This window comes from Artemia sp. Qi Xiang Cuo, chromosome 4 (genome assembly GCF_049724085.1).
Source record: "Artemia sp. Qi Xiang Cuo chromosome 4, ASM4972408v1, whole genome shotgun sequence".
NCBI classification, from domain to species: domain Eukaryota; kingdom Metazoa; phylum Arthropoda; class Branchiopoda; order Anostraca; family Artemiidae; genus Artemia; species Artemia sp. Qi Xiang Cuo.
In genome coordinates, this window is record NC_142797.1 from 22,384,324 (window position 1) to 22,408,077 (window position 23,754).

The window sequence follows — 23,754 nt, forward strand, 5'->3', positions numbered from 1 at the left end:
CATTTAAACATTTGCCTCTCAATTACATGGACTATCTTCCTTGGCGTTTCTCTTTCTACAATTAGCCGTGTCTTGATGCAACCTACTGCAAAATACTTGATAACTTCAATAGAAGGGATGCTCGTATAAACTTTAAAGAGGGCTCATTTGATAGAAAATGGAAAGTTCTAGCTCGCTTTTAAAGAGTCAAAAGAGATCGAAGGGCAATTAGCCCCTCCCCCTCCTAATGCTATAGCTTTGCCTCTGATTATTATTATTTTTTCCAGAGGCACTTCATATGGAAGGGGTCGTCGTATAAACTTCAAAGGGGGCTCATTTGATTGGAAATCGAGAGTTCTAGTGCCTTTTCAAAGAGTCGAAAGCGATCGGAGGGCAACTAGCCCCCCCTCCCCACGCCGTTTTTTCCTCTAACGTCTCCGATAAAAATTCTGAGATAGCCATTTTGTTTAAAATCGTTCAATGATTACTTAACAAAAACTCTTGTGTCGACGAAACCCCCAAGAGCTCGGTGGCAGGCGCTGTAAGTTATGTCCCGGGGGCACATAAGGCTCTTATTGAAGGAATGCTCGTATAAACCTCAGAGACGGCTCATTTGATTGGAAATTGAAATTTCTAGTTCACTTTTTAAGAGTCAAAAGATATCAGAGGGTAATCAGCCCCCATGCCCTTTTATCCAAATGCATCCAAGGAAAATTTTGAGATAGCTATTCTGTTAAATATAGTTCAAAAATCATATAACAAAAACTTCGGTGTTAACACAACCCCCCAGGGTCCGGGCGCAAGCGTTATAAGTTATGCCCTGGGGGCATATATATTTCTTATTGGAGGGATGCTCGTATAAACTTCAAAGAGGGCTCATTTGATTGGAAATTGAAAGTTCTAGTTCACTTTTTAAGAGGCAAAGGGGGATCAAAGGGAACCTAGCCCCCCTCCCTCCACGTCATGTTTTTCTCAAACCCATCCGATAAGAGTTTTGAGATAGCCATTTTGTAAAAAATAGTTCAAAGACCACAAACGAAAACTCCGCGGTCAACAGGGCCCGAGGGCAGGCGTTGCAAGTTATTCCCTGGGGGAATATATGGTTCATATGGAAGGGATGCTCGTATAAAATTCAAAGAGGACTCATTTGATTGGAAATTGAAAGCTCTAGTTCACTTTTTAAGAGTCAAAACAGATCAGAGGGCACCTAGCACCCCCCCCCCCCCCCTCCACGCCCATTTTTCCTCAAACCCCTTTGATAGGAACTTTGAGATAGCCATTTTTTTTTAAAATAGTTCAGAGATCGTATAACGAAAACTCCGGGTCGACAGAGCCCCCCAGGGCCCGAGGGCAGGCGTTGTAAGTTATGCCGTGTGGGAATATATGGTTCTTATTGAAGGGATGTTCGTAAAAACTTCAGAGAGGGCTCATTTTATTGAGAATTGAAATTTCTAGTTCAGTCTTGAGAGACAAAAGACATTGGAGGGCAACTAGCCCCCCCCCATGCCCCCTTTTTCTCAAATGCATCCGATAAAAGCTTTGAAATAGTCTTTTTGTTACAAATTGTTCAAAAGTCAGATAATAAAACTCAGGTGTCGACATAACCCCTCAGGATCCGGTGGCAGGTGTTATAGGCTATGCCCTGGGGCATATAGGCTCTTATGAAATGGATGCTTGTATAAACTTCAGAGAGGGATCATTTGATTGGAAATTGTAAGTTTTAGTTCACTTTTTAAGAGTCAAAAGAGATCCGAGGGCAATTAACCCTCTCCCCCCACGCCATTTTTTTTTCAAACCCATCTTTTGAAAATTTTGAGATAAACATTCTGTTAAAAATAGTACACAGGTCGGATAAGGAAAACTCCGGTGTCAATACAACCCCCAGGGCCCAGACGAAGGCGTTCTAAATTATGCCCTGAATGCATGTATGGTTCATATGAAATGGATATTCGTATAAACTTCATAGAGGGCTCATTTGATTGGAAATTCACAGTTTACTTTTTAAGAGTCAAGAGAATGAACGGCAGCTAGCCCCCCCCCCCCCACGCCCTTGTTTTCCCAAACCCATCCGCTAAAAATTTTGAACCATCCGCTACAAATAGCTGGTTTTTTTTTTATTGTTCAAAAATTAGATAAAAAATCCTCCGGTATCAACACAACCCCCCAGGGCCCGAGGGTAGGGGTTGCAAGTGTTGTCCTGGGGGCGTATATGGTTCTTACGAAAGGGATGCTCGTATAAATTTCATTGAGGGCTCATTTGATTGGTAATTGAAAGTTCTAGATCAATTTTTAGGAGTCAAAAGATATCCTGAGGGCAACTAGCCCCCCCCCTTCCAACACAGACCCTTTTTTCACCAAACCCATACGATAAAAATTTGTAGATAGCCATTTTGTCAAAAATAGTTCAAAGATCAGATAAAAAGAACTCATGTGTCGATGCAACCCCGCAGGGCCCAGGGGCAGGCGTTGTAAGTAATGCTCTGGGGGCATATAATGTTCTTATGGAAGGGATGCTCGTATAATATTCGGAGAGGACTCATTTGATTGGAAATTGAAAGTTCTAGTTCACTTTTTTAAAAGTGAACTTTTTTAAAGGCTTAGATTATGCTGATGATTTAAATATCCTTGATGGAAATGTTATTAAAATGAATGAATTGTTTGAGGTTTTGTGATTTTTAATTTTGAATAATTGAAACTGTTGTTGCCTCACGAAACGTAATAGGCATCATTAGTGTAAATCATTCCTAGATACCCCTTTTTAAGTCAACTTAAAGTGCATGACTTGGCCTAGGACCAGACAGTAAGAAGGTCCCAGTACCTCCAGCTGAATGGAGACTTGGTGTAATTCTGGGTAGATCTTGGTTTCTACATGGCATTCCACTTAACAAAATTTGAAGTCCTGCACAAGCAATTTCAAGCCTATCATTTCCAACTCAATATGTATTCATTGCTACAAATTTTATATTTAATTGTTAGGTATCCTGTAATAAATAACGCAGAGAGGAAAGGGTTGATCCTCTCTCTGAATCAAAACAAGTAAAATCCAGCATAATAGGGCATGATATTATCGAGTGGTGCCACCAGTCAAGGTTTTCCTACTGCGCTGTTTGCCAACTCATTTCTAGTTAGGCAAACGTGTCAAAGGTCCACTCTGAGGCCACGCAAGCAAGGTCCCAATTCTAGGGTTAAGGATCTAAGAAAGAGCTGTTGACAAAGTGGAAACCATAAAGTATCTCACCACGCTAGAACAACTTCAACCCTTTATAATCACCTCATGGTTACCATCGTGTTCGTTCAGAGGATCCATGTTCTTATTATTCATAAAAATTACAGTTTTCTGCGGATATATAACTATCTGTTAAGTTTGTTGAACAAAATAGTTTTCAGTTCGAAAAACATCCGAAGTCCTTAGTTACTTTTATTATGCATTCTGGCGCAAGAACAAGTTGTATTAGCAGCTAAGAGTTTGTTCCGTCTTGTGATGAATTTTTTTTTTTTTTTTTTTTTTTGCATGAAACATGAAAGAATCTTAACACTGAAAATTCAAAACATCCAATTTTTTTTAGGTTTTGAGCTATTGAAATACACCGTCAACAAAGATTTTTTTGAAAACATTAGTGACTAGCTCAGTTGCTGAGTTCTCAGAAAACTTGTGGTATCATTGGTTCTGGCTTGTAACTTGCCTTGCTGACAAAAAAAGTTTGGGTGGTTTTAGGCCATTTTCATGCTGATTGTCTAAATTCTCTATTTTTTGCCCAGGTACAATGAAATACTCGGCAACAGTTAGTTAAAATAAATGAAAACGTTCTTAGATATAAAAATTGGCGTTAAGCCTTTATTTGGTGGCTGATCAGGTGGGACGGTGTTAGGGACATTCTACTCCCACCAGAAGTCACTTATATGTGTGTAGGTCTATATACATATTCGAATGTCTGTGCAAATTAATAAAAAAAAATATATAGATGAATTGCATTGATGGGATAAAATTTATATTATTTTTTTCGGGGGGAGAATGCCCGGGCAAGAGCGAAAGGTTTTCGTATGTTTATATTTAGCCCAAGTGTTTATTGAAGTGCACTTTGTACCATTTTCAGCTTTATTTTTTATGAGTTATACTAATTTGTGTCTAATAAGCAATCTGGTGGACATTTTTCTCTTTCCTTCTAGACCCAGTCCGCAATCATCGCTCTCAAAGCAAACGTACTGGATTTCACATGGATGTTTCTACTGCATCAGAAACCATTTGGCTGCCTTGCCCTTCCAACAAAACTAAGCAACCTGAGAAAATCTTTTTGAGAACAAGCGTTCCAATTAAGAAACTATCGAAACGCAATATTGATGACATCCGCCATGGCAGATGGCGGTGTGATTCTTGTGGAAAGATTGAAAATTCCTATTATTTATTGCAGTTGCATATATCTACAAACTGTGAAACAGGGTTGTCATTTAACTGTGACAAATGTGACATAGAAATAAACAACTTCACCGATTTCGCCATTCATTATATAGAACATGAAGCTAGCACAAAAAAGAAATGCCCCATTTGTTTATGTCCGAATGTTAATAACATTAAGGAGCATCTAGTTATGAAGGGTCATGTTTTTAAGGAAATAACGGGATTTAAGTTTCCTTACAATTTATGCGACAGAAACAACCAAAAGCGATAACCGGTAAATTTTACCAATTCCAATGAGGATGGATACTCTCAAGGTATTTTTTTTTTTTTTTTTTTTTTGCGTTAAGAATTTTCTATATTAATTTCAAATGAGTTTTTTATTTGCTTAAATGCAATCCTGAAATTCCTGATAATTTTTTTTTTAATAAATTATTAAAATGATATATTTTTTAAATATGTTTTGTGTCCTGTAAAGTGAAAATTATATTCTGGTCTTAAGAAGACAGGTAGAGGGAATGTCAGCCGCACTCCTCCTAATTTATGCGCGTTTTGAGTATGACTCAGCTATTTATTGCAACTCGTCTCTGTTTTAGGTTTTCTCCTATTTATTTGATTGTGATTTATGGTAGTTTTACGATTTAAAAAATTAACTTATTTTATTTATGGTCGTCTTTAGTTTATTGTAGCTCTTTAAATTTATGTGAGAAACTTTCGTCGTGGAAAAAAAAGTATTTAAAATTAAATTTCTGTTCGTTTTTAACTGTTCGTTTAAAATATTTGAATAGATTGCTTGGATATTTCTCCATAATCTTTTGGTAGTTGCTATGCTGGCCGTGAAGCTTTGGTCTCGACAAATTCAGAGTTATGTAGTTTTTTGTAGGGTCTTTTCTTTTTTAGTACCCTTCCAGATAGCAGTGCTAAACTTGTCTTTATTTACAGCTAGCTCGTGTTTTCTTTATTCACAAAAAAAAAATGTGTTTTTTCTTTTTTGCACAGAGCTCGTTTTTCTTTATTCATCTTCACCCAAAAGAAAAAAAAGTTTTTTAGTTTTTCGCAGTTGTAGAGTATATTCCAGAAATTTTACTACTGGATATCGTAATTACTGCTGATTACAGGTGGAGCCAAATTATAGTTATGCTGTCTGTGGAATGAAAAACAAACACTGCATTAAAAACAGGAGAGTTAAATGAGAAAATTGTCCAAATTTCTAAAATTAATCTTCACCAAAATCAAGGATAGCTATTCCTTTAATCTCTCTGCTACCTCTGCTAGGAAAAAGCTCTATCTCTCCAAAATTCCAAATTTTGCTATTTAGACAGTTAACTATAACAAATTCTGATGCTCACAGGCAAGATAAGGAAATTGCAATGGTTATAACCAATACTTCAGAAGGTTTTGTATATGGGATGGTCATCGAAATAATCAAATATTATAAAAAATTTGCAACAAAACTATTCAGAGTTATTTATTCTATTCCATAGAGGAACAAACCGATGCAGTTAGGATGGTGAGAGGTCATTTCAAACCTAATATATCCCTGCACACCACATGGAATTCCATAAAATATTTTTGAAATCGTAGCTACAGTTTAGCTACGATTTAATATTCTATTAAAGTGGAAAGATGAGAATCTTTCCACTTTAATAGATCACAAATAGTTAGATATTAGGATTTCGTAAATAAAGAGATTTCACGGGAGATTAATAGGAGAATTTTTCCACTTTAATAGGAAAATGTCTTCCCTTTTCAAGATTATTTTTACAAATTTGAAAGCAGGATTTCATTACCCTCTTAAAAAAAAAAAGAGAGAGCAATCCTGGTTTTACTTGTGTTCACTTTATATCTCTCATTCAAATATTCTTGAAATTATATCTATGGTTCCTTGCAGATTGTCTAAGCAAAGAATCTTAACTTTCACTGATCAAATTGGGAAGCAAATTGGGAACATCAGAGCCACCCGAACCTTCTATTATCATGTTCATCCTATTAAATCCATTGAACAAATTCTTGAAAGCCTAATACCTGATTAAATTTATTTTCATTGTTCTCCATAGAGTATTTATTCATAATACAATAGGTGAGAGACCTGTCAGTTGATGCAGTATAAACTATTTCTTGGGGTTTTCATTGCCTCCTTATTAAATAGATCACAAATAGTTAGATATTAGGATTTCGTAAATAAAGAGATTTCACGGGAGATTACTGACAGCACTGATAAGAGGAAATGGGATATTCAAGGGGCAGACGCTTGTTTTTTCTTTTACTTTCCCACTTCTCCTCAAATCTCAAAGAGGGAAATAGAGGATAAAGAACGAAGAATTCCATCAATCGGTAATTGATACGACAATGGAGGAAGGGTGTGGGTGATGTCGAGTCTTAAACCGCGCAACCACATGATATCAGCTTTTCATACTTAAAAGACGTGCCATCTCCAAAAATATTGAAAGGATGATAACTCTATAATTTTTTTTTAACTGACAAAAAAAGATAGAATAAAAAACAGTGAAATTTAGGAACTTTAAGCCCCTGAAAGCTTACAATACTGTAAGTCAAGGACGTCAAAACTTTCCGGTTAGTTTGGACTATAAGAAACAAGTAAGTATGTGGTTAGGGTAAATTTTCGGAAAAAAAACTTTTTGACACCTTAGTGTAAGGGTAGGCGTTATGTAATCGTAGTAACCTTAGGTTAACCGTAGTAACCTTAGACACCTTTGTGTTATCATAGCTCAATGCTTATTTTCTGCTTAGTTGGGGTGACTGTGGGCTTGACTCCTTGCAAAAGTATTTTTATTATGCTTAACAGACTCTTGAATACTCTATTAAATTCAATGTTCATCGTTCTCCATAGAGCGATTAATCACAAAACAATAGGTGAGACAGCTGTCAGTTGATGCAGTATAAACTATTTCTGGGTGATTTCGTTATCTCCATATTAAGTAGATCATAACTAGTTAAATATCTTAATTATAATTCCTACTGTCTCTCTGTCCATCATTGAGCACCTTAAGTACCCCTTCTTTTCTTAGCTATAATTAACAGCCTTGCTGCGGTAGCCTATTTCCTGTAGGAACTTGTCGGTGACCTAACTGTTGTTGAGATCTGTTGTAAAAACGAATGAGCAGGCCCATGAGCATCTTCACTGATATTGCGCGTGATGTTTAACGTTGATACATGGGGGTGACCCCTTTTGAATTCATGATGATGCTGATGCGTTTTCTTAACTCTCCATCCTATTTTCAAAATTCTCTTACTTTTGAAATTTATGTCCCCTCCTTTCAATTACTTGCTGTTTCTATTTCTCCTATTATGAAGTTGGGTATCCATGTTAAAGATATTACCCGTAAAGGTGAGTAGCTTCAGATAGTTTTTTTGTATGCTTAAATATTACTTCAACCCTCAAACTGTAGGCTATACCGTAAGGATAAGTAAAATAATCCTTGTTATCCTAATGGAAGAATTGTATCCTAGTCTATATCATGTTCACCAATATGGTCTGAAAACCACACGATCTAAAAAACTACAAGGATAAACCATTACAACTAGATGGCAATAGAAAGAAATTAGTGACACTCACAATAGAGAAAAAATCTGCTGAGTTTTTTCCACAAGAGAATGAAGTACACAGAAAAATATGCAACTCCTTGTATTTCTAATAATGTATATAACTACAATCGAAAAGGGTTGTTTTTTTAATGTTGTCCCTGGAAGTAAGAATACTGTTAAATAACCATAAAAAACGTTACAATTATCTTTCAACTTTTTCTGTTTCACTTTTTTTTACCTATTTAGTTTGTGTTTTTTTTTTAGATTAAAAAGACATATATACTTTGTGAGATAAAAAAATTTAATCTAAGGATAACACGGATTGTATGTTTTCAAACCGATCCCGCAGGGATTCGATAGGGTCTAACGTGAACTACGCGGTTGATTTTATCAAACACAGCGATGCTCTTACTGAGGTTCCTTTGACAGATATTCTACTCATTGATAGTAAGGTTTTTCCTCTTGTTTCTAGTTCATATCTGTAGAAGGAGTATAAAAGGAGGGACAGAAGAATAATAAAAATGAAGAAACTAAGCTAAACTAATTAAGCTAGTTCAGTAATTAAAAAGTTCGATTGTTAACTTAAAATTTAGTTCATTTGACTAGCTCATATATGAATCTTTTGAATATTAATTCGACTAGATCATATATGAATCTTTTGAATGATCGAAATTCAGCTCAAGGGTTAGTTGAATCTTTGTTGGAACGAATACTGAACTGAAAAAATTCTTTTAACTGTTTTCACTTTTATAACTTTAAAAAATCAAAAATAAATTAAGATTTTATTGAATGATTTTTTCTGCTACACGTTCTTCTCCCTTATTCCACAGCTACACCCAATTAAAACTTTTGTATGAGCATTTCGCTTCGAGGAGAAGACAGATTCAATAAGTAAGCTTTAAGAAAGATACGACCTCAAACACCCGGGCCATTGGATGTAAATAATGCAAATTACTAATTGCCTCAACTTAGTTTTTGGATGGCAAAGGGGGCTTGTTTATTATTTTATGTGCTACCCTCTCAAAATTTTAAGGAATGTTTCCCTGTTTCAAAAGTATAAAGCTCTCTCGAAGGTGGATAAAGGTTCAAAATATGGGCAAATAACTTTTTGTTGTTTATTTGTATTTATTCGAGAAGATACTTCTGATATACAGGCGTATATCCAGTAAATGGAACATGTACAGGTTTAGTAGATAATGAATATTCTCCTGGGGGGGGGGGGGTAAATTAAAGAAATTTTTTTAACCATTTTAATAGATTTACCGGTTCTGAACAGTCCCGTTAAAGCGTTGGGATTGACCGAATATTATAAGGGACGGGTGGAGAAAGGACGGGGGTGGCTGGGGCAAAGGATATTAAAAAAATTATTTGGAGAAAGAGATCAAACAACAGGAAATAATTCAGCTTTTGCTCTTGAATCGCCTATGGTAGCTTTAGAAGGTTGAAGCGAGATCGGTGTTAAAGTAAAAAGTCATTGTACTGCCTGATTGTCTCATTAGTGTATATGCAATATCTGAGCACCTGCTCTGAGTATTAAATTTAAACCTTCAAGGACTATGGAGGGAGGGTTTAGTTAAATCCAAATACATTTTATGTATCAAAGTTATAAGAAACCTTGCCTTAAAATAACAAACCATCGTAAGTTATTCGGTTGAAATTTTGAGAGGAGGTTCAATGAGGAGAGTGTGGTCAAGTGGACTCTACACTTGACTTAAGATAAATCAAAATACACTCTGCATATCGAGGTCACCAAAATAGTGTGTTTATAATATCTTGAAAAGGTGTGGGGGTTCGAGTTAAGAGTTGCAGGTAGCTGTTGGAGAAAGGAAGGAGGCGGCTAGAGCAAGGGGTTATTTGTATATTTTTTCTCTATTTTACCACCTTTTTCTAGATTAGAATAGTTTTTCTTCGGAAATTGTTTAAAAATAGTTATATTTTCAAAATATAAATGAGTTATTCAAAATGATTATAAATGATAGTTGAAAAAATCGGTAGGACAGGTTGATGCGTTTTTTGTGTTTTACATATATTTCTGCTTGCAATTGTATGTTCTTTTGTGTATTGTAAATATTGTTTTATGTTTTATGTATGGTATATTTCGACAGTTGGATAATGTTTTGAAATGTGAATCAACACATGTAAATTAAAGAAGGAAGAAGCCAAGCAAAAATACTCCGTACAACATCTTTGTCCAATCCCTATGATAATTTAAAATTAACAGGATTTTCGTGAGTTATACTTGCTGTATGTATTTTTTTTTTTTTTAATTGTTATTAAAACATGTTTTTAATACAAGGAAGGCTTTTTAGTAATATAAAATTGCCAAAAAGAAAACGATAAAAATAAAATTCGACCCTTTCAGCTGTTTTTAATGGGGCTAAAGCAGCTATTGGCAAAGGGCATTGTGAAAAAAATAAGCTTCTAAGTTCAAACTTATATTCAAAGCTTTTACCCAGATAACTGACGAATTTTGTGATACGGTATTTGAAGTTTTGTATGCAGTAATGCTCGATGAAAAAAACTTCTAATTTTGATAATTGTTTATGTTAAGAACACATAGCTAATATATACTTAAACTAATATGCAAGGGTTCTGAAACGCCACAACTATTTCGTTTCTACAAGATTTCTACTTCTCTTGATGAATAACAAAGAAGACCAGTTTCCATTCAGCGACTTGTGAAGTTTTGAACTCTGTGAAGATTGATGAAAACATTAAAGTTTGCGGTCAACATTGATCGACCCGGCGGCGCGCCGCCGACGTCTTACCGGCGGCGTGCTGTTTTTTTCCCCAACGCCGCTGGTCTTACCTCCACGGCCCGGCGCCCGGGTCTAAATAAAATATGATTAAAGCAAAATTACCTGAATTAAGGATTTTGTCTCTTACTATTCCAGATCCCGAAGTTGGTACATTCAATTCAGTCACAACACAGAACATGGAGGTGAATTCAGCATCCGTTGCTATGGATACCGTACTTCCTCTCATCCCCAATCAATCAAATCAGGACAACCAAAATCAAGAAATTGGCCTTAAAGATCTGGATGAACAGTATATACCTCAAAGACACGTTCAAAAAGAGTGTCTATCCATTACCCAATCAATATCACCTGTTCAAGAAAGACTGAATCTGAGACAAAGGAAGAACAAAAATGTTTATTATGAATCTTCGGATTCTGATACAGACAACAGTGGTAGTGAAGGTATAATATTTCTTTTAATGCTTATATATATATATATATATATATATATATATATATATATATATATATATATATATATATATATATATATATATATATATATATATATATATATATATATATATATATATATATATATATATATATATATATATATATATATATATATATATATACTATAGATATATATATATATATATATATATATATATATATATATATATATACGGCCATTACTGAATTTTTTTGAGGATAGAGATTCCTCCAATATTATAAATTTAGAGGAACTTGAAAAGGAAATGACGCTGGCATATTTACCAGGAAAGACAGCCGGAAAGAAATTAAAAGATTTAGCTGAATTGAGGCAATCATCCAATGAAACAGTGTATCAGTTTTATAAGAGGGTAAAGATTACTAGAAAACCATATCGATTTTGGTATGGCAGACTGGTAAATTTATCTAATTGCATAAACCTGGAATTTTTTATTAATGGCTCGAGACTAAATATTAAGAGATATTTATTAGAACACGGAGATGATTATATTTCCCTTTCTGAAGCGTTTAAGATGCGCAACGTTTTGAAGCTATTGGAAATTAAATTGGTGAAGAAAGGCAGGAATTTTTATCAGCCGCGGTAGATACTGAATTTTGATGGACAGGACAGAAGGAAGGACTCCGTCAGAACTGGCCGGAAGTAAAACATGACCAGGGGGATAGGTAGATTTTTTTTTTAGTGCAGGAGGTAGGGGTCGAATTAGGAATTTAAGCAGAAATTTTAGGACAAAAAAAAAATTATGACAAGAAACTGACAAATTTTTATAAGGCATATCTGATCTAGAAAGGTGTATTATCAAAAGGGACGAGAAATTTATCATTAGGAACCGACGTAATGAGGCGTTGTGTCGAGAGGGATGAGGCTGGTGAAGGGACGAACTAAGGTTGACCGAGGGACCAGATAACTGAGAATTTATTAGGAACCAACGTAATGAGGCGTTGTGTCGAGATAGATGAGGCTGGTGAAGGGGCGGACGACGGTCGACCGAAGGACCAGTGGTTAACGGGTTCAGAAGATCCTGGGAAAGGAAGGTCTGAGCGGTTAACGGGTTCAGAGGATCCTGGGAAAGGAAGCTCTGAGCTCCCATGGGCGAAAAGAGAGGTAGGCGGTGGAGCACCGAACCTCGAAAACCCTGCAGGTTTCGTACCATGGAAAATAGTCGACAGGGCGGAAAAGAGCGTGCCACAAGTCGACAGGGTGGAAAAGAGTTCCGTGCCAGAGAGAAAAATAGGCGACAGGGCGGACAAGAGTTCCGTGCCAGATGTCCATCGGGCGGAAAAGAGTTCCGTGCCAGAGAGACAAAAAGTCTACAGAGTGGAAAAGAGGTCCGTGCCAGACGTAGACAGGGCGGAAAAGAGTTCCGTGCCAGGGGGAGCGACAGATAACAATTTTTTGTCTTGGCTGTTGAAAATTTTTGACGGCCTGTTTCTGAAGGAAGGTGTTCTTTATTGTTATCCGCTAGGAGGCGTTGGCAAGGACAAAGGTTGCCCTAGAACAGCTAAAATAGTCTTGCCAAGTGTCCTAGTAGATTCGACAATAAAACTGGCTCATGATCACTTACTCTTTGGTGGTCACATGTCTATGGAGAAGACATTAGATCGAGTGAGCCGTATCTTTGTATTTGATAGAATGGGTGCAAAAGTTCGAGAGCATTACGTGAGCTGTGATTTGTGTTTGCGTAGGAATAAAATGCATCAGAACGTCAAACCTACGTTAAAAAAAAGTGAAGAGCCGAAATACCCATTCCGTGTGTTTTCGGTGGACTCGGCTGGTCCCAATGGGGGCACATTATGTGGGCCTACTGAAAACAGAAATTTTCATATTTTAGTTGGCGTTGACAATTTTTAAAAGTTTTGGATCCTGAAAGCTATGCCGAGGATAACAGCAGAAGCTATGTGTAATTTTCTTTGCGAGTCAGTGATAGAATACTTTGGTCTTTTTGAAGTTTGATCACTGATTCCCATCAGTCTTTCCGTTCAAATCTCATTTCACAGATGTGTGAAAAATTAAAAATTAAACATCCTTTTTCGTCAAGTTATAATCCTCAATCGAATGGGTTATGTGAGAATCGTGTGGAGGTAACAAAATCCGTATTAAAAGCTTATTATCAGGATCATCCCAATTCTTGGGATACTTATTTGCCTTATTTCAATTTCTGTTCTATTTGCAAATGTAGTGGGTGTATTATAAATATAGCCCAGGGATTAACCTTAGAAGAAAAGTGTTGATGATCAAAAAACTTATGCTTGAAAGTTCAATATAGCTGAAAATTGCTTTCAGCAAATGATGAATGAGATACATTTTTTAGTGTTAGAGTCGTGCCTAATTATGATTGTAGCTACAAGTGTAACTATAATGTGCCACAGGCATTAAGTTTAGAAGAAAAGTGATTTAGAAGAAAAGTGATTGAAGAAGGGTTAAAGGCAACCTTAGAAGAAAAGTGATGTTCGATTGCCTTAAACCCTTCTGTGTTTCTTCAATTCGACTGCATTTGCTATTAATCACGCCTTTTTTGTCTGTAAGCAGTTGACACAAATCTGAAAAAAGCGGAAGAGTGAATTCACAAGCTTGTCATTAACCAGCTTGGGTAAGCTCATGCAAATAACCACCATAAATTCCACCGTGTTTACCGTACACGGGTTTGTGCAAACATCTTATTTTAGCGAAATAGAGATAGATGAATAATCTACTCAATGTGACACTAAATACAAGCTTATGGGGAAAAGAACTTTTTGTATTTCACCGCTTTTTGATTTACGGCTTACCTCAACCGACACGCAAATGGATAATTTCAGTTTTATGCCCATATAAAAGGTTGATTCTAATGCATATTGTTTCTAATTAATTCTTTAAATGAATTAACGCCCTATTTATATGTATATTTACATATATATATATATACATATATATATACATATGAGTATATATATATATATATATATATATATATATATATATATATATATATATATATATATATATATATATATATATATATATATATATATATATATATATATACCAGTTTTAAAAGAAAAACTATGCAGCCTGTTTTGAGGCCGGGCTCCGGCATTTGACACATATCAGGCTTGTATATATTGATTCTTGTTGTCGCTTGTCTTCTAATTTCAGATAATGTTAATTTTCTTCTGAATTTTTCTTGATGTAATGAATTGGAAAAAAAGATCAACTTTAGCTTAAGGAATGTGGCATTTGGGAGGGGTAGCCCCCCCCCTTATATAAGGAACAACTTCTGTTTGTTTTAAGTTTCAATGTTTAAAAGATACTTATTTTAACTAGGAAATGAACCTTTTGACATATACTTAGAATTTTAATTATTGGTTTTAACCAAGAAAAACCTATTTCCAAAGTTTACAATTGCTCGATTAAGTTCCAACTTTGCCTTCTACTTCGAACATATAATTTTTTTAATTAATCAATGCTCGTTTTCAGTATAGAAAAACAACAAAAAACAGGGTTTCACTACTCTTCCTAATATGGTCCACATTAATATTTATGCGAATATACCGACTTTCAAACCTTATCATCAAGTAAATAGATGAGTCCAGTATCCATGCTTCCTATTTTTCATGTTTGCTTAGGTCAAAATTGTTTCCCTTATATTTAAGGTTCTTTTACTTCCTGAAATCCATCAGTTGAAGATTAGATTTTCTTGTTTTAAAACTTTCAAAAGTGGATATATGATTACACCCTGTACATCTGCCAATTGAACAGAAATGATATAATTGAAGAATAAGATAGATTTACAGTATATATTATATATATATATAGCTAGGAACAGAAGATGCTGAATTTTTTACCCCATTAATAAAAATAAACATTTTGATTATCCTAGACTAAAAGAATCACGCCGGCCAAAAACTTGGTCGTAACCTTTCTGCCTCTATTAAACTTGAAATTGAATTCATAAGTACCTGTGCAGGTTTCCAAAAAAACTTGTATTTCTTGTGATTGGCTTGAAAAATTCAGGACTTTGAAAAATAAACTGTAAAATGACTATGAGATGGATAACAAGAGTGAAGAGTGGGTGATAGACTATAGTTATTTTTCATCAGTAAATGTAAGCTAATCAACGAAATAAATTCAAGGAACTGGCTCACTGTTGGTATGAGCCGAGATCCAGTGTTTTAGAGTGCTTAAGCAGCTAAATATATAGATTAAGATGAGCACATTATAGTATATGTAATACTTTGTTCCTTTATCCTCTGAAACACTTTAGAAATAGATGAAATCTTTTCATCTGTTCAATCTTTTCAATCTTTTTCATCAGAATTGATTAAATTGCTTATTAAATGTTACAATAGAAATGGAATTGGTCACATATTTTTGTTTTGTTTTTCTTGTCAATTCTTTTTTACTTCTTCCAAAGGGCTGTATTTTTGGGTTTTTTGAATATCTAGCTGTAAAAACCTCTACAGAAAGAAAGCTCATACTTGCATCATAAAAAATAAGGTGGTATTGATCTTGTATTTTCTTGTCTGTTTTGGTGTGTCTTCCAGAAGCAGACCGGAAAGGGAAGAATCACTCTAGTGGCATCAATTGTGAGGCAGTAGAAGTTGTATTGGTCCCCTCCCCCTTTAAAGATTTTAAAAAACTTCAATTTTAGTATTTTTATTTGAAAATGTGTTTTTTTGTTTGTACTTTCGTAGAAAATTGAACAAATAACAAAATTTCCCCGCTCCCCCTGAGATTTCAAAAATACATCCGCCCATCTCTCTAAAATCCGACAATTGACACCACTAAACTATCTTATTTTCGAGATAACTAGACCAGTCTATATACAATATTAGTAATGCAAAATTACCTGAATTAAGGATTTTGTCTCTTACTATTCCAGATCCCGAAGTTGGTACATTCAATTCAGTCACAACACAGAACATGGAGGTGAATTCAGCATCCGTTGCAATGGATACCGTACTTCCTCTCATCCCCAATCAATCAAAGCCGGACAACCAAAATCAAGAAATTGGCCTTAAAGATCTGGATGAAGAGTATATACCTCAAAGACACGTTCAAAAAGAGTGTCTACCCATTACCCAATCAATATCACCTGTTCAAGAAAGACTGAATCTGAGACAAAGGAAGAACAAAAATATTTATTATGAATCTTCAGATTCTGATACAGACAACAGTGGTAGTGAAGGTATAATATTTTTTTAATGCTTATATATATATATATATATATATATATATATATATATATATATATATATATATATATATATATATATATATATATATATATATATATATATATATATATATATATATATATATATATGTATATATATATATATATATATATATATATATATATATAAATATATATATATATATGACATATATATATATATATATATATATATATATATATATATACACTAAGCCTTTCGGCAGTGTAACGGTTTGGCTCAATTTTGAAAGTGTATGAAACTGTGATGTCAAACACTTGAGTGCGTATCCAGATAATTTACCATAAAATAATATGGTCATTATTTTTTGCCATAGATTTTTTTTTCTCATTACCAAACCTGTCATCGGATAAACTGTCATTGTTTTTTCTTGTCATTGGGTTAACCGTCATTGTTTCAGTTCGTCATCGGACAAATGATAATTAACTTTTATTATAAATGAATATAGTGAGATCGTTTTTATTTGTCAACGGAACAAATAGCAAGTCTCATTGTTTGTATCTCTTTACTGAGTAAATGTTATTGTTTTTCTGCCATTGATCTGGTGGTCATTAGTGATATTTTACCATGCGTCTAACCCTCCTCCCCCCTTCTTTTGGGTGACAGGCTACCTTATAACGCGTTTTCATAGACAATCCAATATGGCATCAACGCCGATGGCAAATCCTAAGGCTGAGAATGAAAAAATCAACAACTTTCTAATAAGACAGGACAACGACAGACACGGTAAATAAGAAAGAACAAGTGTTGCCAATAAGACAAAACAGAAGCTAAATAAGCCAGACAACGTTATTTAAATACAAAGATAAGCCAAGGCCACAACACAAACAAAGAGTAAACACAAACACAACACAAACTAAAAATAAAAAAAAAATGATAGAAAAGTACTTGTCCATGAAAGCTGAATTGAAATAAAAAGCCTGCGGCTTTTTCCCTCCAGCAAAAACTCGAAAACTTTTTAATGTGTTTTATATGCTTTTCATTCAGGTTTCAAAAATCTAGATTTATGTTTCTTATACTTTTGCCCCCCCCCCCCAATTTCTTGGTGATAGATTGTATATACTAGTAACTTTAAAATGAATGCTAGTTTCCAGAATTTTCAGTTTTTGTGGCCCACAATTAAAATGGTCAAACTTTGAAGCCTTTGAAACTTTGAAGCCTTTGAAGCCACAATGGACAAACTTTGAAGCCTTTTTTAAATTTTAGTTAGACTATTGTTTTGTTGAATAAGTCCTTTATAATATATATACTACGGAATTTCGGTTTCATCAATTCTAAAAAATGAGGATAATTATTCATATGAAAAGAAATTCAGACTTTTCCAGCAAATTCTGTTTATATGTAATGAGGTATTTTTGTCAGTTGAGGACATTCAAGAGCATTTTAATCCCCCTCATAAGCTTCCGAGCTAGAAATTGCCAATGGTAAAAAGAACAAAAATTCAATGTCCTATACTTCTAATTCGACTAATAATTTTATTACTTCTCCATAAAAGCGAGCATGCCTTAGACTTTTTTTTCTTTTCTTTTTTACTTTATAGCCACATCTACATATTTTTGAACTTTCAGAAATGTAACACAAACTTCTTATAAAACACTAGCCCAGCGGTCGGCAAAGTTTGGCTCCAGAGCCACATGGCTGTTTGGCTCGTTTAGTGCGGCTCTGACACAACTATCCACGGAAGGTACAATGATCTTTTTGTAAAAAAAAAAGAATTGGTTAAAAAAAATACATAATTGTTTTTTTTTGTTTTTTTCTTCGGCATTTTCCTTGTTTCTATTATTTTGTTCGTGCTGAAGAAGAGAGGTGGTTTTCTCTCGAAATATTCGCTTTGTTTGTTTCTTCAGTATTTTCTTTTTTACTTTAAAAACCCAAGTTTTGATCGTTTTCTTTTTTATGTTATAACAGGCCAGAGTGGATTTAGAAATTTTCTTTAAAAATTGCATATTAATTTGATAAATCAAAATTAAGAATAAGTATGATTTTTGGCTAAAATTAACAGCTAGATAGGTAATTAAAGTTTTATATTGTTGTAAAAATACGTAAAGAACGTCGAGTTTGATTTTTATTAGTTTTTGTAAACGTAAACACAAACCCTGCACTAGCTACTGGCTGAAATTGTTTGTATTTTTATGGCTTACTTGGATCTGTTTCCAAAGTAACACATAAAGTTAAAACATAAAGTTTTGTGTTGTTGTAAAAATACGTAAAGAACGTCGAGTTTGATTTTTATTAGTTTTTGTAAACGTAAACACAAACCCTGCACAAGCTACCGGCTGAAATTGTTTGTATGTTTATGTCTTACTTGGATGTGATTCCAAGGTACCACGAGTACGCGCGCGCAGAATTTTTCTTAAGTAGTGGGAGAAAAAATTGAAAAAGAAAAGATTCAGAACACTTGTTACATCTTAATTCACTTCCATCTTTGTCGGTAATCAAATGACGACAAAGATGATACTTCTTTTTGAACTTTGTTTGACAACGTATATACGTATATATATATATATATATATATATATATATATATATATATATATATATATATATATATATATATATATATAAATAGATAGATAGATAGATATACTCTATCTATCTATGATAACAAATATAGGCTGAGGCTATATTTGTTCTTGATGACTATCTGTTAGTCTTTACATGGATGGATCAGGGGGGGGGGGGCGTATGCTCGGTCATTGTTTTTTTATTAAGACGGCTTCCGAACATAAGGGGGGGGGGGTTGGATACAGTTTTAAATTATCCTAGTACAACATCGTGATTGTATGACCTTTCGTATATCCGAAATCTTTAAATTTTTCTTTAAACTATTGCCAGAAAAAAAAAATTTATAGGAAGGCGGTTTTCCATGACGTATGTGTTATAAGGTAAATCAACACTATTTGTGTCGTCGCAAGTGTTGAAGGCGAGAAAAGTTGGAGACCTCATACTGCAGGATTGGTATTTCTTGTGGAGTTTATTGTTATATCTGACTTTAAAATTTTAATTATTCTTTCAGGCCTGCAAATTTACAAACAAGGGGCTTACAAATCAATATCATATGATGAAGTTGTTTCTAAGAATGTGCCTTATGATGAAAGTCAAATTCATTTAGATGTTCCCAATAGTATAAGGAAATTTGCATGTTATAAGTGCTCAGATTTATTTTCTACTCGTGCTCAATGTATGACACATCTCAAATTGCACAAAAAAGTAGGAGGTGCTGTCGTAGGTAAGTCTTCAGTTCATCCCTACGATTGCGCTTCGTGTGGAAAAACGTTCATAGACCGTAAGTATTTTCTACAGCACTTACGAACACAACACAAGCAAACTGAGAATGACAATGAAGATGATATTCATCAGTGTCCCTTTTGTCAAACAAAGTTCAAAAAGAAGTATCATCTTTGTCGTCATTTGATGACCCACAAAGATGGAAGTGAATTAAGATGCAACAATTGTTCTGAATCTTTTTCCTGGCCTTTTGAGCTAGTGACCCATTTGCAAGTGCACAAGAAGACAGAAATTGCACCGGGTGCGCAATGTTTAGAAAATTCAGATGCCGAACCTACAAGTAATTCAGAACCAGTATCTAATAACATCGTTAGAGAAAGTAATTTGAATGAGTGCGGTATTTGCAAAAAGACATACGTCAACCGTAGATCACTCTTACGTCACCTGCGAAGGCATGTAAAGGGTAGAAAATACTTATGCAATATATGTGGTTTAAGTTTTTTTAGAGGTAATACCCTTAAAATGCATATGCAAAGACATACTGGCGATAAGAATGTCACATGCGACAAATGCGGAAATAATTTCTATTGTATGTCTGATTTGAATCGGCATTTGAAAAAGCATACTACAGAAGAGAGTGGACAGAGACCAGAAAAATTATTTGAGTGTGAAATATGTAACACAAAATTGTTAACGAAGCAGATTTACTCACAACATATGAAAAGACACACTGAGGGGAAAGCACATGAGTGTGGAATCTGTCCAAGAAAGTGCTATTCAAAACACCAATTGACTGAACATATGAGGATCCATACGGGAGAAAAACCGTATGAGTGCAAGATATGCAACCATAGCTTTGCTCAAATAGAGGGTTTAAGAAACCATATGAAATCTCACAGTGATACAAGACCATATAGCTGTGAATTTTGCAGCAAAACATTTAAGGACAAACAGAGGAAGAATGATCATGTAAATATTCACACTGGTAATAAACCTTATAAATGCACGATGTGCGACTTGCGTTTTGGTTCAAGATCTAATCTAAAAAACCATAAGAAAGTCCATATGAGGAATCCAAAAGAAAAGAAATTCAGAGAGAAAAAGTACAGCTGTAACATATGCAACGAAAAATTCGCTGTGTCTGCTTATCGTGATCAACATGTGGCTTTACATGCAAATCCTAACCCTTTCAGCTGTGAGTTCTGCAGTAAAAGTTTCAACTATAAGAAAAACATGGTAGCCCATGTGCAGCGTGTGCATTCCAGTTGCAATCCATTTAGATGTAAGCTGTGCAGTAAGACTTATGATACCATTAGGAAAATTGATGTACACATAAACTCTCGTGCTTGTGTAGAAAATGACAAATTGTGTAAGAAATCAAAAAATAAAGGCAAATCTATTGCGGTAGACGGAAATACGAATGCTGAGAATCTATTTATATGTAATATTTGTAATGAGGATTTTAGATCAGTTGAGGAGATTGAAGAACATTTTGACTCTTCCCATAAGCCTTCTAAGTAGGAATTGACCATGGTGTTAGTTTTAAAAGAGTGAGTGGAAAAACACTTCTTTTGTTCTTAATATTTGGCAAAGAAATGATAACTCGTTTTAGAATTAAATAAATTGATAAAAAAAAGGATGAACAATAATTACATCTTAAATGACCAATTACAGAATATGAAATTTTTTGATATGAAACGTCTATTTTGGTTTTAATTTATGATTTGACAAATGCGGAAAGAATTTCTATAGCATGTACCTTTTGAATCAGCATTCGAAAAAGCATGCTACAGAATAGAGTGGACAGACACCGGAAAAATTGTTCGAGTGTGACATGTGCCACTCAAAATTTGGAACAAACCAGGTTTACTCACAACATATGAAAAAGCACACTCAGGGTAAAAAACACGAGTGTGGTATTTGTCAAAGAAAGTGGTACGTAAAGTACCACTTGACTGACCATTTGAGGATCCATACGAGAGAAAAACCGTACGAGCGCAAGATATGCAACCATAGCTGCTCAAATAATAGGTTTAAAAAAATATATAAAATTTCACAGTGACAAAAGACCTTATAGCTGTGAATATTGTAGCAAAACATTTAAGCATAAACAACAGAAGAATGATCATTTAAATACTCACACTGGTAATACACCTTATAAGTGCAGGCAGTGCAACATGTTTTTTGGTTCAAGAAATTATTTAGACAAGCAGAAGAAAGTTCATACAAGGAATCCATTAGAAAAGAAATTCAGAGAAGAAGTATAGCTGTACCATTTGCAACGAAACTTTCGCTTTATCTGATTATCGTGATCAACATTTGGCTTCACATGCAAATCCTAACCCTTTCAACTGCAAGTTCTGCAGCAAGAATTTCAACTATAAGAAAAACATGATGGCCCATGTGCAGCGTGTGCATCCCAGTTGCAATCCATTTAGATGTAAGCTGTGTAGTAAGACTTATGATACCATTAGGAAACTGATGTGCACATAAATTCTCCTGCTTGTGTAAAAAATTACAAATCTCATAAGAAATCGAAAAATCAGGGCAAATCCATCTAGGCAGTCGGAAATACTAATGCTGAAAATCTATTTATATGTTATATTTGTAATGAAGATTTTGAATCAGTTGAGAAAATTCAAGACCATTTTATTTCTTCCCACAAGCCTTCTAAGTAAAAATTGATCATAATATTAGTTTGAATGAAATGAGTGAAAAAAGACTTCTTTTGTTGTTTATATTTGGCCAAAAAGTGATAACTCGTTTTGACGTTAAATAAACTGAAGCTGATAAGAAAGGATGATCCCTCATTATACCTTTTAGTAAAAACCTACAGAATAGGATATTGTTATATTAAGATGAATATAACGCGTCTGTTTTTTATCTATTTTGGGATCTATATCCTCATGTTATTCTAGATCATGAAATTGAGGATTTGGTTGATTATGTCTTATGTACAAATTCTGGAATTCAGCATGGTTTTCTTAGAATTTTTAATCGGCTCATTCTTATTGCTATAAGAAAAATTGGTTTTATTTACTGTCCATTTTGATATATAATTAGTTGCATAGGTTTAGTTGATTGCTTTTAATTGGATTCATGGTTTGACCCACTCTTTCACAATTTTTTTTTAATTTAATTTACTACATTCTTTCATTTCTATTTATTTTTGTCATTATTTATTGTTCTATGATTTTAAAATTTGCTGTGTCTGCTTATTTCTAGCAACATGTTGCTTTACACGCAAATTCCAACCCTTTTAGTTGCGAGTTATGCTGCAAGAAGTGCAACTATAATAAAAACTTGGTAGCCCATGTGCAGTTTGTGCATCCTAGCCACAATCTGTTTAAGTGTAAGCTGTGTGATAAGACGTATGATTGTATTAGAAAAATTTATCTTCATATATAGCCCTTGTGCTTGTGACAAAATGACAAATTTCGTAAAACTTGAAGAATTAGGACAATTCGATCAAGAGTGAGAATTAGGGCAATTCGATCAAGAGTGATAGGAACATGAACATTGATGAAAAGGTTAAAACTATATGCTTCTAATGTCAGTGACGAGAAGTTTTATCCGTTGAGGACATTCAATCTCATTTGAATTCTTCTTTTATGATTTTTAAGTAAGAATTACCTGTACTATGAATTAGGAAAAAAGGAACACTGAAATGTTTTTGTATCTTTAATTCGCCTAAAAATTTGTAACTATTTTGATACTAAAAATAAAAAAAAAATGATAGAAAAGTACTTGTCCATGAAAGCTGATTTTAAATAAAAAGCCGGGGGCTTTTTCCCTCCAGAAAAAACCCTAAAGCTTTTTAATTTTTTTTTTATGTTTTTATTTATGGTTTCAAAATTATAGAAGTCTTTTTATTATAGTTTTGCCCCCCCCCCCCACAATTTTTTGGTGATAGATGGTATAGAATATTAACTGTAAAATTAAAGCTAGTTTCCTGAATTTTCAGTTTTTGTGGCCAACAAATAAAATGGTGTGTCGGCCAAACTTTGAAGCCTTTTTTAAATTTTAGTTAGACTATAGTTTTGTTGAATAAGTCCTTTATAATATATATACTACGGAATTTCGGTTTCATCAATTCTAAAAAATGAGGATAATTATTCATATGAAAAGAAATTCAGAATT

At 34.1% G+C, this 23,754-nt stretch overlaps 1 protein-coding gene across 2 annotated transcripts in view; it reads left to right on the forward strand.

Annotated features, from left to right (window-relative positions):
• Positions 1-23,407, forward strand: part of LOC148952891 (uncharacterized) — an 88,392-nt gene extending 64,985 nt beyond the window's left edge. For both annotated transcript variants that reach the window (XM_089088140.1, XM_089088141.1), the window contains 3 exons: positions 10,813-11,118; positions 16,032-16,337; positions 19,403-23,407. In XM_089088140.1, coding sequence (XP_088944266.1) covers positions 10,813-11,118; positions 16,032-16,337; positions 19,403-21,135 — 2,345 coding nt within the window. In that variant the 3' untranslated portion in view covers positions 21,136-23,407. The remainder of the gene's footprint in view (positions 1-10,812; positions 11,119-16,031; positions 16,338-19,402) is intronic.
• The last annotated feature ends 347 nt before the right edge of the window (positions 23,408-23,754 follow it).